Raw genomic sequence first — 13,545 nt, 5'->3', positions numbered from 1 at the left:
CAATAGCTGTACTTAAACTGCCATCTACTCTCTAACAGTTTCATCTGATTTTTTTCAGTGATACTTTGGAAAAGGGCCTTGAGTACTGTCGGAGAATGCAGAATCCAGATGGGTCGTGGGAAGGGTGAGTAGGTTGTGTGTGTTGCAATTACTGAACAAACTTTGAAGTAAAACGCATGGTTTTGGCAGTGAAGTGAAGCCTGAGCCATTGTGTGATGGTTTCTCTTTCTGCCACCTTGGGGGCGGTAAGTGTCACCAAAACAAGATTTATTATGGCAGAAACCCTTATGAACATTAATATATAGACAGATGTGAGTGTGCAGGCCTACAGTTCCTTAATAGGTGGCCAAGGTGGTTCAGAAGGCATGTGGCGTGCTTGCCTTCATCAGCCAGGGCATGGAGTACAAGAGTTAGCAAACCATGTTACAGCTGCATAAAACCCTTGTTAGGCCACATTTAGAGTACTGTGTGCAGTTATGGTTGCCACACTACCAGAAGGAAGTGGAAGCTTTGGAGAGAGCGCCGGGAAGGTTTACCAAGATGTTCCCTGGTCTCAAGGTCATTGGCTTTGAAGAAAGATTAAAAAGATTAGGATTGTTTTCACTGGAAAGATGGCGACTGATAGGGGACATGATAGAGGTGTACAATATTATGAGAGACATAGATAGAATCAGAGGCTTTTTCCCAGGGTTGAAGTTTCAATTACAAGGCGGCACGAGTTCAGTGTGAGAGGAGGAAGGTTTAAGGGAGATGTACAAGGGAGGTTTTTCATGCAAAGTGTGGTAGGAGCCTGGAACACTGCCTGATGAGGTGATGGAAACAGGCACATTGGAGACATTTAAGAGGCATCTGGATGATCACGTGAATAGAGAGAGAATAGAGGGATACAGAGTGAATAAGGGCAGTTCCGAAGACCATGTTCCTGTGCTTTACTTCTTTCTGTTATTTTATTCGAGCTTACCGAATGTTCTCAGTCTGTGAAAAGAGCAGGACTAGGCCATTCAGCCCATCAAGCCTGTTTCACGCTTCAGTAAGGTCTCAGCTTATTTGAGGTCTCAACTCCACTATGCCGCCTGACACCTTCACCCGCTCCCCCCCCCCCCTCCAATAATCCTCAACTTCCTTGTAGATCAAAATTCTAACAAATGCACCCTTGAGTTAATTCAATATCCTGTTTTCATTGTGCTCTGGAGATAGAAAATTCTGAAGATCACTCATCCTCTGGGAGATGATATGATCATGTTGAGGTGATGGCATCATCAAAGTGTTACTGGACCAGTAACCATGGGGCCCAGGCTAATGTTCTGACAAATGGCAGCTAATGGAATGTAAATTCAAATAATAAGGGTTCAGAAAAGATTTACAAGGATGTTACCAGGGTTGAAGGATTTATCAAGAGAGGCTAAATAGCTGATTTCTTTGGAGCATCAGAGGCTGAGAGGTGACGATACAAAAGTTTATAAAGTCATGAGGGTAAGGGATAGGGTGAATGGCCAAGGCCTTTTCCCAGGGTCGGGGAGTCCAAAACTAGAGGGCATAGGTTTAGGGTGAGAAGGGTCAGATTTAAAAGAGACCTTAGGGGCAACCTTTTCACACAGAGGGTGGTACGTGTATGGAATGAGCTGCCAGAGGAAGTGGTGAAGGCTGGTACAATTACAGCATTTAGAGGGTACCTGCATGGGTATATGAATAGAAAGGGCTTACAGGAATATGGGCCAACTGTTGGCAAATGGGACTGGATTAATTTGGGATATCTGGTCAACATGGACGAATTTGACCGAAGGGTCTGTTTCCATGTTGTACAGCTCGATGACTCTAAATGTGGAATGTAAAGCTAATCTTGATAAGCGTGACCATGAGTCAAACATCAATTTTTGTAAAAGCTCTTCTAGTTCACTAATGAAAGAAGTTGGCCATCCTTATCTAGTCTGGCCTCCATGTGACTCCAGATCCACAGCAGTGTGATTGACTCTTAGTTGCCCTCTGAAATGGCAACTTTGGGTCTAATTCACAGTGTTTCTGGGGCCAAAGTCCCATTTCCACACTGAGAATACCATCACATGTTGTGGCTCCACGACTGTGCTGAATGAGATGCAACTCAAACCTGGTCATCTGTGAGGAGCTGTGGGCCATCAGAAGCAGCAGAATTCTTTTGAAATACCGTATGTAACCTCATGGTCAGCCATCTCCCCAGCTCCTCCACTGCTGTCAAGTGAGGGGATCAGGTGTGGTTCATTGAGAGGTTAGGCCAACACATCAGGGTCAGGCATACCTAACAATCTAGTGAACCTACACAGGAATATGTAGAGTCATTAAGTCCTACAGCATGGAGATAGGCCCTGAGGATAGCTATCCATACTAACCCCATTTCCTCCCTGCACTTGGCCCATATCCTTCTGAACCTTTCCTATCCATGTATTTGTCCAAAATCCTTTTAAACATTGTTAATGTACCCAGCTTATTCCATATGTGTACCACTCTGTGTAAAAAAAAATGTTGCCCCTCAGATTCCCTTTTATTCTTTCCCCTCTAACCTTAAACTGATGCCCTCTAGTCCTTGATTCCCCAACCATGGGAAAAGACGAAGTGCATTCACCCTATCTATGCCTATCATGATCTTATACACCTCTGTAAGATCCCCTTTAGTCTCCTACATTCTAAAGAAAAAGTCCCAACTTGTCCAACATCTCCCTAACTCCTGGTAAACGTCTTCTGCTCTCTGTCCATTCTAATAAAATCCTTCCTATAGCAAGGTAACCAAAACTGAACACAATACTCCAAGCGCGGCCCCACCAACGTCCTGTACAATTGCAACATAACTTCCCAACTTCTATACTCAATGCCCTGACTGATGAAGGCCAGTGTGCCAAAAGCCGCCTTCACTGCCCTGTCTACCTGTGACTCCACTTTCAGAGAACCGTGCACCTGGACTCCAAGATCTCTCTGTTCACTATACTCCTTATGGCCCTACCATTCACCATGAAACTCCTACCTTGATTTGACTTTTCAAAATGCAACACCTCACACTTTTATCTGTATTAAACCCCATTTGCCATTTCTAGGACCACTCCCCCAGTTGATCAAGGTCCTGCTGCAATTTCTGACAACCTTCCTCACTGTTCACTTATTTAGTGTCATCTGCAAACTTACTAATCATGCCTTGTACATCCTGATCCAAAATCATTGACATAGATAACAAACAGTAATGGGCCCAGCACCGCCCCCTGAGGCACTCCACTAGTCACAGGCCTCCAGTCTGACAAGCATCCTTTACGATTACTCTCTGCTTCCTATCACCAAGTCAACTGTGTATCCAGTTTGCCAGCTTGCCCTGGAATCCATGTGATCTAATCTTCCAGAGCAGTGGGCGGCACGGTGGCACAGTAGTTAGCACTGCTGCCTCACAGCGCCTGAGACCCGGGTTCTATTCCCACCTCAGGCGACTGACTGTGTGGAGTTTGCACATTCTCCCCGTGTCTGTGTGGGTTTCCTCCGGGTGCTCCGGTTTCCTCCCACAGTCCAAAGATGTGCAGGTCAGGTGAATTGGCCATGCTAAATTGCCCGTAGTGTTAGGTAAGGGGTAAATGTAGGGGTATGGGTGGGTTGCGCTTCGGCAGGGTGGTGTGGACTTGTTGGGCCAAAGGGCCTGTTTCCACACTGAAATGTAATCTAGTCTAATCAACCTACCATGTGGAATCTTATCGATGGCCTTCCTGAAATCCCTGCTCTCAACAACCTTCCTGGTCACTTCATCAAAGAACTCTAACAAACTTGTGAGTCATGATCTCCCATGGACAAAGCCATGCTGACTACTCTTAATCAAACCCTGTATTTCCAAATGCATGAGTATGTTATCCCTGAAAATCTTTCCTAGTAACCTACCATAGATGTTAAGCTTACTGGTCTATAGTTCCCAGGTTTTTTCTTTGGGCCCCTCTTGAATAAGGGCACAACATTCGCTACCCTCCAATCTTTGGTGACCTTGCTCATGGCTAAAAAGGATGCAAGAGTATCAGGCAGGGCCCCCGCAATTTCTTCTCTAGCCTGTTGCAGGGTTCTTGGATATATCTGGTCAGGACCAGGAGATTTATCCACCTTCATCCATTCTAATATGTCCAACACCTCCTTACTGTGATATGGACTGTCCCCAAGATATCACCACTAACTTCCCAAGTCTTCATGTCTTTCTCCGTTGTAAACACAGAGGAGAAATATTCATCGAGAACCCTGCCCATCTCCTGCAGTCCTGCACATACATGTCCACTTTGGTCCTTGAGGGGCCCTATTCTCTCTCTAATTATTCTTTTTCCTTTTAATATACTGAAAGTAACTCTTTGGATTCACCCTAATCTTCTCAGCCAAGTCTATCTCGTGCCCCTGTTTCGCCCTCCTTATTTCCTTCTTCAGCAAACTCCTGTATTCCCTGTACCCTTCCAGGGATTCCCTTGATCCCAGCTGCCTGTACCTCAGTCATGCCTCCTTTTTCTCTGGTCAGAGCTTAAATATCTCTTGTTATCCTTGGTTCCCTACTCCTGCCAACCTTGCGCTTCACCATCGCAGGAACATTTCGACTTTGAACTGTAGCTATCTCACTTTTAAAGGGCTCCCACTTGCTGAACGACTCTTTACCTGTAAACAAACTTTCCAAACATAAATCGCCATAGAGTTAACAGTGTAAATGGAGAGGAATTTAAGTGTATACAAGAAAAATTTCTGATTTAGGATGTGGAGGTTCCTACAAGAGGTGGAGAAAAATTTGACCGACTCTTCGGAAATAAGACAGGGTAGGCGACCAAGGTGTCAATGGGGGAACACTTCGGGGCAAGTGGTCATAATTCCATTAGTTTCAAAATCATGATGGAAAAGCATACACCAGATCTAAAAGTTGAAGTTCTGAATTGGGGGCAGGCCCATTTTGCTGTATCAGGCAAGAACCATAAAAAGTTGATTGGGGGGGGGCTGCAGATTTTCACAGGTAAAGGGACAGCTGGAAAGTGGGAAGCCTTCAAAAATGAGGTTACAAGAGTCCAGAGACCACATGCTCCTGTGAGGGTGAAGGGCAAGGCTGGTATGCGTAGGGAATGCCGGATGCCTAGAGAAATTGATGTTTTGGTCAAGAAAAGGAAGGAAGCGTATGTCAGGTGTAGACAGCAGGAATTGCGTGAACCCCCTAGAAGAGTATAAAGGCAGTAGGAATATACTTAAGAGGGAAATCAGGAGGGCAAAATTGCATAAGGAGAATGTAAAGAGTTTCAACAAATACATTAAGGACAAAAGGTTAACTGGGGAGGGAATAGGGCCCCTTCAAGGGCTATGTATGGAATTGCAGGAGATGAGGATGATACTAAATGAATATTTTGAATCAGTGTTTACTGTGGACATGGATATGGAAGCTAAAGAACTTGGGAAAATAAATAGCAACATCATGAAAAATGTCCATATTACAGAGGAAGTAGTGCTGGATATCTTAAAATGCATAAAAGTGGATAAGTCTTCAGGACCTGATCAGGTGTACCCTAGAACTTTGTGGGAAGCTTGGGATGTGATTGTTGTGCCCCTTGCTGAGATATTTGTATCAGTGATAACCAGAGGTGAGGTGCTAAGGTTGGCTAACATCATGCCACTGTTTAAAAAAGGGTGTAAGGAAAAGCCAGGGAACTATTCCTGTCAAGTTGTTGGAGGGGATTCTGAGGGACAGGATTTGCATGTGTTTGGAAAAGTAAGGACTGATTATGGATGGTTAACATGGCTTTGTGCGAGGGAAATCATGTCTCACTGACTTAGTTGAGGTTTTGAAGAAGTAACCAAGAGGATTGATGAGGGCAGAGTGGTGGATGTGATCTGTATGGACTTCAGTAAGGCATTTGACAAGGTTCTACATTGCAGACTATAGTTAGTAAGGTTAGATCACATGGAAGAAAGGGATACTAACCATTTGAATACAGAACTGGCTCAAAGGTAGGAGACAGAGGGTGGTGTTGGAAGTTGCTTTTCAGACTGAAAGCCTGTGACCAGCGGTGTCTCAAAGGTATTGATGCTGAGTCGCACTGCTTTTTGCATTTGTTTAAATGATTTGGATGTGAACATAGAAGGTGTGGTTAGTCGGTTTGCAGATGACACCAAAATTGGAGGTGTTGTGGACAATCAAGACGTTTATCTCAGAGTACAATGAGACCTTGATCATATGGAATTTAATTTCAAAAATCTGAGGTGCTTTTGGAAAGGTAAATCAGGGCAGTACTTAGAAAAGTAATGGTAAGGTCCTGGGGAGTGTTGCTGATCAAAGAGACCTTGGAGTGGAGGCTCATAGTTCCTTGAAATTGGAGTGACAGGTAGACAGGATAATGAAGAAGGCCTTTGGTATGCTTGCCTTTATTGGTTGGTGCATTGAGTATAGGAGTTGGTGCATTGAGTATAGGTAATGTTGCAGCTGTATAGGACATTGTTGAGGCCACTTTTAGAATACTGCTTTCAATTCTGGTCTCCCTGCTAGTGGAAGAATGTTGTGAAACTTGAAAGGGTTCAGAAAAGATTTACAAGGATGTTGCCAAAGTTGGAAAGTTGAGCTAGAGGGAGAGGTTGAATAGGCTGGGGTTGTTTTCCCTGGAGCGTTGGAGGCTGAGCAGTAACCTTATAGAAGTTTATTAAATCATGAGTGGCATAGAAAGGGTGAATAGCCAAGATCTTTTCCCCAGGGTAGAGCAGTCCAAAACTAGAGGGCATAGGTTTAAGATGAGAGGGGAAACATTTAAAAAGGACCTATGAGGCAACTTTTTCACACAGAGGGTGGTGTGTGTATGGAATGAGCTGCCAGAGGAAGTGATAGAGTCTAGTTCAATTACAACATTTAAAAAGCATCTGAATGGGTGTATGAATAGGAAGGGTTTGGAGGGATATGGGCCAAGTGCTAGCAAATGGAAGTAGATTAATTTAAGATATCTGTTTGCATGATACGTTGGACCAAAGGGTGTGTTTCCATGCTGTACAGTTGTATGACTTAAAGTATATGTTCCACCTTTCTTTTCACAGGAGCTGGGGTGTATGCTTTACGTATGGAACCTGGTTTGGTCTGGAAGCTTTTGCCTGCATGGGACACGCGTATCAGAAAGGGTGAGTGAATATAATTCCTGAGCTGCTGTGAAGTATAATATACTTCATAATAATCCTCTGAAGTACAATATACTCTGCATTCCTATAATAGACTGTTTACTCTTTAAATGTTTGACATTGCTTCGTCCCTATTATGTGTTTAAGTAATTCCCGAATTATCGTAGGCAGCTTGTGCCTCATACCATAGCCTACTCTGAGAATCAACTATATCACTTTCCATCTTAATGACTCACTGTCCTGACTTGGAAATATATCGCCATTCCGTCAGTGTTGCTGGAACATAATCCTGGAATTTCCTCCCTAACAGTGTTTTGGGTCAAACGACAGCACGTGAATTGCAACAGTTCAAGGAGGCAGGTCACCACTATCTTCTGAAGAGCACCTAGGGTTGGGTAATAATTGCTAGCCAGCCAGCAATGCCCATATCCTGTGAGTGAATAAATTAAAATAAACAGTTCAGTCATGACTTTATCGAATGCCAGATCAGGTTCAAGGGGGCTCAGTGGCCTGCTTGTGCTCCTAATTCATGTGCTTTGTTTATGTTGAGACTAGAGAAATAATAATAGGGTGATGGGAGACATTAAATGAATGCATCTCTCATGTTGAAAATGGTGGCAAGTTACTGGTCTAATGAGAGTCAGGACTTATAGAAATGGGTATTCATAAAGATACAGTATAGAGAGTTTTAGAATTGCCAAAATCCTTGAACAACTCTCATGGATTACAAGGTAGACCTGACTTTCTAGAGGAGAATGAGTGTGCAGGGATTAAAGGGCCAGCTAGCCTGGTGTCAGTGGCAGAGAAACTAGTGGCCATTAATTATGAAGGATATGATAAAATAAATACATTGAAAATCATCTGTCTGAACAGAATCAACATGAGTTAATGAAAAAGAAAAGGTGTTTGACAAATCTGTTGACATTTTTGAAATCAAGTCTAGCAGAGTAGGTAAAGGGGAGCCAGTAGATGTAGCATATTTGGATTTTCAAAAAACATTCAGCAAGGTATCACACACGTTGTCACTCCAAATTGGGGTTCATGAATTAGGGTAATATATGACCTGTTCTTTTATTCTTATGAAGCTGCAAACTTATAATCGCCCTTTTACAAATGCATTGAAACTGTCATCTCCAAATGATGAACTTTACAAGCACATTAAATTATTGCCACGTAAGCTGCAATGCAACTGTATGGATTTCAAGCAAGAATCCTTTTCATCAGACTCAGTACCTAGGGAATGCATGGTAAATTCTTCATATCTATTCTTCAAATGATACCAAATTAACAGGAGGGTGAACTTTTTTGAGGATGCAGAGATCCTTCAGCGTGATTATGGACAGGTTGGGTGAGTGGGCAAATCAGTGGCAAATGCAGTATAATTTGGATAAATGTGGGGTTATTCGCTTTGGAAGCAAAAACTAGTGAGCAGCTTCCTACCCGAAAGGCTGTAAATTAAGAGAGGGGAATGTGCAGCAGGACCTGGGTGTCCTTGTGCACCAGTTGCTGGAGGTAAACATGCAGGTTTTGAGTACAGGAGCAGGGACGTATTATTGCAGTTTTACAGGCCCTTAGTGAGGCCACACCTAGAATATTGTGTGCAGTTTTGGTCTCCTTTTCTGAGGAAGGATGCTCTCTCTCTCTCTCTCGAGAGAGAGAGAGAGAGAGAGAGAGAGAGAGAGAGAGAGAGAGAATGTAGCGAAGGTTTACCAGACTGATTCCATGAATGGCGGGACTGACATATGAGGATAGGTTGACTAGGTTAGGATTGTTTCACTGGAGTTAAAACAATTGAAGGGGGATTTCATAGAGACTTATAAAATTTTAACAGGACTAGATGGGTAGATGCATTGGAGGATATTTCTGATGGTGGGTGTATCCAGAACCAGGGATCACAGTCTGAGGGGTAGACCACTTAGGACGGAGATGAGGAAACATTTCTTCACCCAAAGAGTGATGAGCCTGTGGAAGTCAGCACAGCAGGAAAAAGTTGATGCCAAAACATTGAATGTATTCAAAAGGCAGCTAAATATAACACTTGGGTGAAGGGATCAAAGGTTATGGGAAGAAAGCAAGATTAGGCTATTGAGTTTGACAGTCAGCCATGATCGTGATGAATGGCAGAGCAAGCTAGAAGGGCCGAATAGCAGTCTCCTGCTCCTGTCGTCTATGTTACAGGATCTTACAGGTTACACTGGCCCGATTTTATATTGTTTACAATGGCTGAGCATCAGCACAATCTCATTGCTTGCTCTCAGAGATCCAGCACTTTTTAGACATTCATTTTTAACTCACTTAGTCCTGGAATGGACTAGCTTGAGCCAAATACCCTGTTGGTTTCTCTGCAGGAAGTCCAGTGAAATTTGTCATACAGCACAAAAAAATCATTTCGGTTGAGTCATACGTTGGCCAGACTGGGTGAGAATGATAGATTTCCTTCCCTCAAGATCGTGGTGACAGTGAACGCAAGTTGTCATGGCCACCGTCACTGTGACTAACTTTCAATTTCACATATATTGAGCTTAAATTCCACCAGCTACCATGACGCGATATGTCTCCAGAGCATTAATTCAGGCCTCAAGATTACGAGACTACAGCCATTACCACTATATCACTCTGTGAACACAGAAACCACTTAGGTCCATGAACCTGCCCCTTTATTCAATCTAACCATGGCTAATCTCATGATCAAGACTTATGGTGACAAACAGCACATCAGATTGTTGCTCCCTATTCCAGATATTTCCAGTTAAAAATAACTGCATAGATAATGCATGATTAGTTCCATCTGGTATTTTGACAGCTAATATTATCAGAAATCCCATTCTGTGTAATTCCCTGATTTCCCTCGTAAATTATGTCCACATTTGCTTTGTTTTGTGCCTAGTGCTGCATGCAGAGCAGTGACCCGTGCCTGCGAGTTCCTACTGTCCAAACAGATGGAAGATGGAGGGTGGGGTGAAGACTTTGAATCGTGCGAGCAAAGAAAATACGTGCAAAGCGCAAAGTCCCAAGTTCACAATACATGTTGGGCAGTATTAGGATTAATGGCTGCCAGGTAAGGATGGAGCTTGTTGTTGCATTTATTTATAAAAACAACTTTGTGCCTTCTTTCATCAGAAGCGTACCCCATAATATCCTGTTAATTATGGGAATGAGCCAGTAATAGAGTCATCGTAGTACAGGAGGAAGGTATTCAGACCCTTCATTCCATGCTGGCTACTTGCAGTCTGAGCCAGTTAATCCCAATCTTGCATTCTATCCCCATAACCTGAGAGGGAAAAACCTTTCAGGCTATGGGGATAGAATGGGAAATTGGGATTTCCCCATCTAATTCCGTTTTGAAATCATTGATTGTCTCCACTTATACCCCCCCTCATAGTAGGTAGTTCCAGGGTCTTAATGGGTGCTACATGAGAATTATTTCTCACAGCTCTTCTCCCCCCTCCACCCACCCACCAAACTCCAGAAGGCTTCTATCAAAAAGTCTCCCTTCCGCCTCCTTTTCTCTTTAGAGACTAACTACATTTTCTTCAGTTTAGGCTTATAAATGATCTCCCTAATCCAATCTGGTCAATGTCTCCTGTACCTCTCAGGGTGTGGTGGCTGAAACTGAACGCAGTGATCTAGTTGGGGCTCCACTAAGCTTTATAAAGATTCAGAATAACCTCCCTGCTTTTGTATTCAATATCTCAGTCAATGAAGCCCAAGATCCCAAATGTTTTGTTAACTACTATGTCCAACAATCTATAAAATTCTATGCATGTACATCCTAGGTCCTTCCTTTGAAGCACACTCTTTAAGCCTGAAACAAAACTAGAAAATGCTGGAGAACCTCAGCAGATCTGGCAGCATCTGTGGAGAGAAAGCAAGAGTTAACATTTTAATTCCAGGGACCCTTCTTCAGATCTGAGCTGTTTCACCTATAATTGAGAAGCAGTAAATGAATATTTTTCATCAGTGTTGACACTAGAAAAAGACAATGTGGTGGAGGAGAATACTGAGATACAGGCTACTAGACTGATGAGGTTGAGGTGCACGAGGAGGAGGTGGTAGCAATTCTGGAAAGTATAAAAAATAGGTACGTCCCCTGGGCCAGATGGGATTTATCCAAGGATTCTCTGGGAGGCCAGGAAGGAGATTCCAGAGCCTTTGGCTTTCATCTTTATGTCATCATTATGAACAGAAATAGTGCCAGAAGACTGGAGGATAGCAAATGTTCCCTTGTTCAAGAAGAGGAGTAGAGACAACCCTGGAAATTTATAGACCTGTGTGCCTTACTTCAGTTGTAGGTAGGCTGTTGGAATGTATTATAAGAGATAGGATTTGTAATCATCTAGAGAGGAATAAGTTGATTAGGGATAGTCAGCACAGTTTTGTGAAGGGTAGATCGTTCCTCACAAACCTTTGGGTTCTTTGAGAAGGTGACCAAACAGGTGGGTGAGGGTGTATTTGGATTTCAGTAAGGCGTTTCCCATGGTAGGCTATTGCAAAAATACGGAGGCATGGGATTGAGGGCGATTTAGCGGTTTGGGTCAGAAATTGGCTAGCTGATAGAAGACAGATGTTGGTAATTGATGGGAAATATTCATCCTGGAACTCAATTACTAGTGGGGTACTGCAAGGATCTGTTTTGGGTCCACTGTTGTTTGTGTAAATGACCTTGATGAGGACATAGAAGGATGGGTTAGTAAATATGCAGATGACACTAAGGTCGGTAGAGTTGTAGATAGTGATGAAGGACATTGTAGGTTATAGAGAGACATAGGTAAGCTGCAAATGGAGTTTAATGCAGAAAAGTGTGAGGTAATTCACCTTGGAAGGAATAACAGCAATACAGAGTACTGGGCTAATGGTAAGATTCTTGATGGTAGATGCGCAAAGAGATGTTTGTGTCCACTTACATAGATCTTTGAAAGTTGACACCCAGGTTGATAGGGTTGTTAAGAAGGCACACAGTGTGTTAGCTTTTATTGATAGAGGGATTGAGTTTTGGAACGATGAGGTCATGCTGCAGCTGTACAAAACTCTGGTGCGGCTGCACTTGAAGTACTGCTAGCAGTCTGGTCACCGCATTATAGGAAGGATGTGGAAGCTTTGGAAAGGATTCAGAGGAGATTTACTAGGATGTTGCCTGGTATGGAGGGAAGGTTGTTTTCGTTAGAGAGAATGTTGCGAGGTGACATAATTGAGACATATAAGATAATCATTGGGTTTGATAGGGAGGACAGTGAGATCCTTTTTCCTCAGAAGGTGATGGCTAGCATGAGGGGACATAGTTTTAAATTGAGGGGTGATAGATATAGGATAGATGTCAGAGCTAGTTTCTTTACTCCGAGAGTAGTAGGGGCGTGGAATACACTACCTGCAACAGTAGTAGACTCACTAACTTTAAGGGCATTTAAATGGTCATCGGATAGGCATTTGGACAAGAATGGATTAGTGTGGGTTAGACGGGCCTCAGATTGGTTCCACAGGTCGGTGCAACATCGAGGGCCAAAGGGCCTGTACTGCACTGCAATATTCTATGTTCTGTGTTTCCTCTTATCCTTTCTGCCAAATGCATCACTTTTCTGTGTTAAATTCCATTTGTTCATTTTGCTCATCTTTTAGTGTCCTATTCCAGACTATTGATGTTGTCCTCACTGTTTGCTACCGCTCCACGTTTGATTGAATGATCGAATTCCCTTCTTCAACTTTCTCTGTTACTTCTTCAGTAATTCACTTAATCTATTACAGATCCATGCTGACTCTCCTTAATTAATTCTAATCTCTCCAGATGCTGGGTGATTACGGTTTCTCCTTGATTATTTTTATTAATCTAAATTTTTCAATACAATGATCATTACTAATCGAAATTTTATGGTATCATTAATAATGTAAAGTTTATGATCAAGTGATCACTCTGATCCAAATGTTCTCCCATGGTGACTTGGCGCCTCCTTGTTCCCCAGCATCAAGCCCAGTGATCCTTCACTCCAAGTTAGACTAAAAACATGTTTAAGGGAATTCTCCTGAAAGCGTTTCAAACGTAGAATTCCTACACTGCAGAAACAGGCCATTTAGCCCACTTGGTCCACACCAACCCTCTAAAGAGCATCCCACCCAGTCCCACTCCTCTACTCTATCCCTGTAACCTTGCATTTCCTTTGGCTAACGCACCTAACTTACACATCCCTGAACACTATGCGGGTAAATTAGCTTGGCCAATCCATTTAACTTGCACATCTTTGGACTGTGGGAGGAAACTGGAGCACTTGGCAAAAGCCCATGCAGTTACAGGGAGACTGTGCAAACTCCACACAGACAGTCACCCAAGCGTGGAATTGAACCTGGGTCCCTGGCACTGTGAGGCAGCCACTGTGCTGCTATTCCTCCCCCTGCTTTCCCTTTACCAATTGATTTTTGAGGAAGTGAAGTCCCACAATATCATTACTA

At 43.1% G+C, this 13,545-nt stretch overlaps 1 protein-coding gene across 2 annotated transcripts in view; it reads left to right on the top strand.

The window, feature by feature from the left end:
* Nucleotides 1-13,545, top strand: part of lss (lanosterol synthase (2,3-oxidosqualene-lanosterol cyclase)) — a 122,207-nt gene that overhangs the window by 77,443 nt on the left and 31,219 nt on the right. For both annotated transcript variants that reach the window (XM_072578721.1, XM_072578722.1), the window contains 3 exons: nucleotides 59-124; nucleotides 7,030-7,110; nucleotides 9,995-10,165. In XM_072578721.1, coding sequence (XP_072434822.1) covers nucleotides 59-124; nucleotides 7,030-7,110; nucleotides 9,995-10,165 — 318 coding nt within the window. The remainder of the gene's footprint in view (nucleotides 1-58; nucleotides 125-7,029; nucleotides 7,111-9,994; nucleotides 10,166-13,545) is intronic.

This window comes from Chiloscyllium punctatum, chromosome 10 (assembly GCF_047496795.1).
Source record: "Chiloscyllium punctatum isolate Juve2018m chromosome 10, sChiPun1.3, whole genome shotgun sequence".
NCBI lineage: Eukaryota > Metazoa > Chordata > Chondrichthyes > Orectolobiformes > Hemiscylliidae > Chiloscyllium > Chiloscyllium punctatum.
The sequence above is the reverse complement of the archived record's forward strand: the minus strand, read 5'-3'. Positions and strand labels throughout refer to the sequence as shown.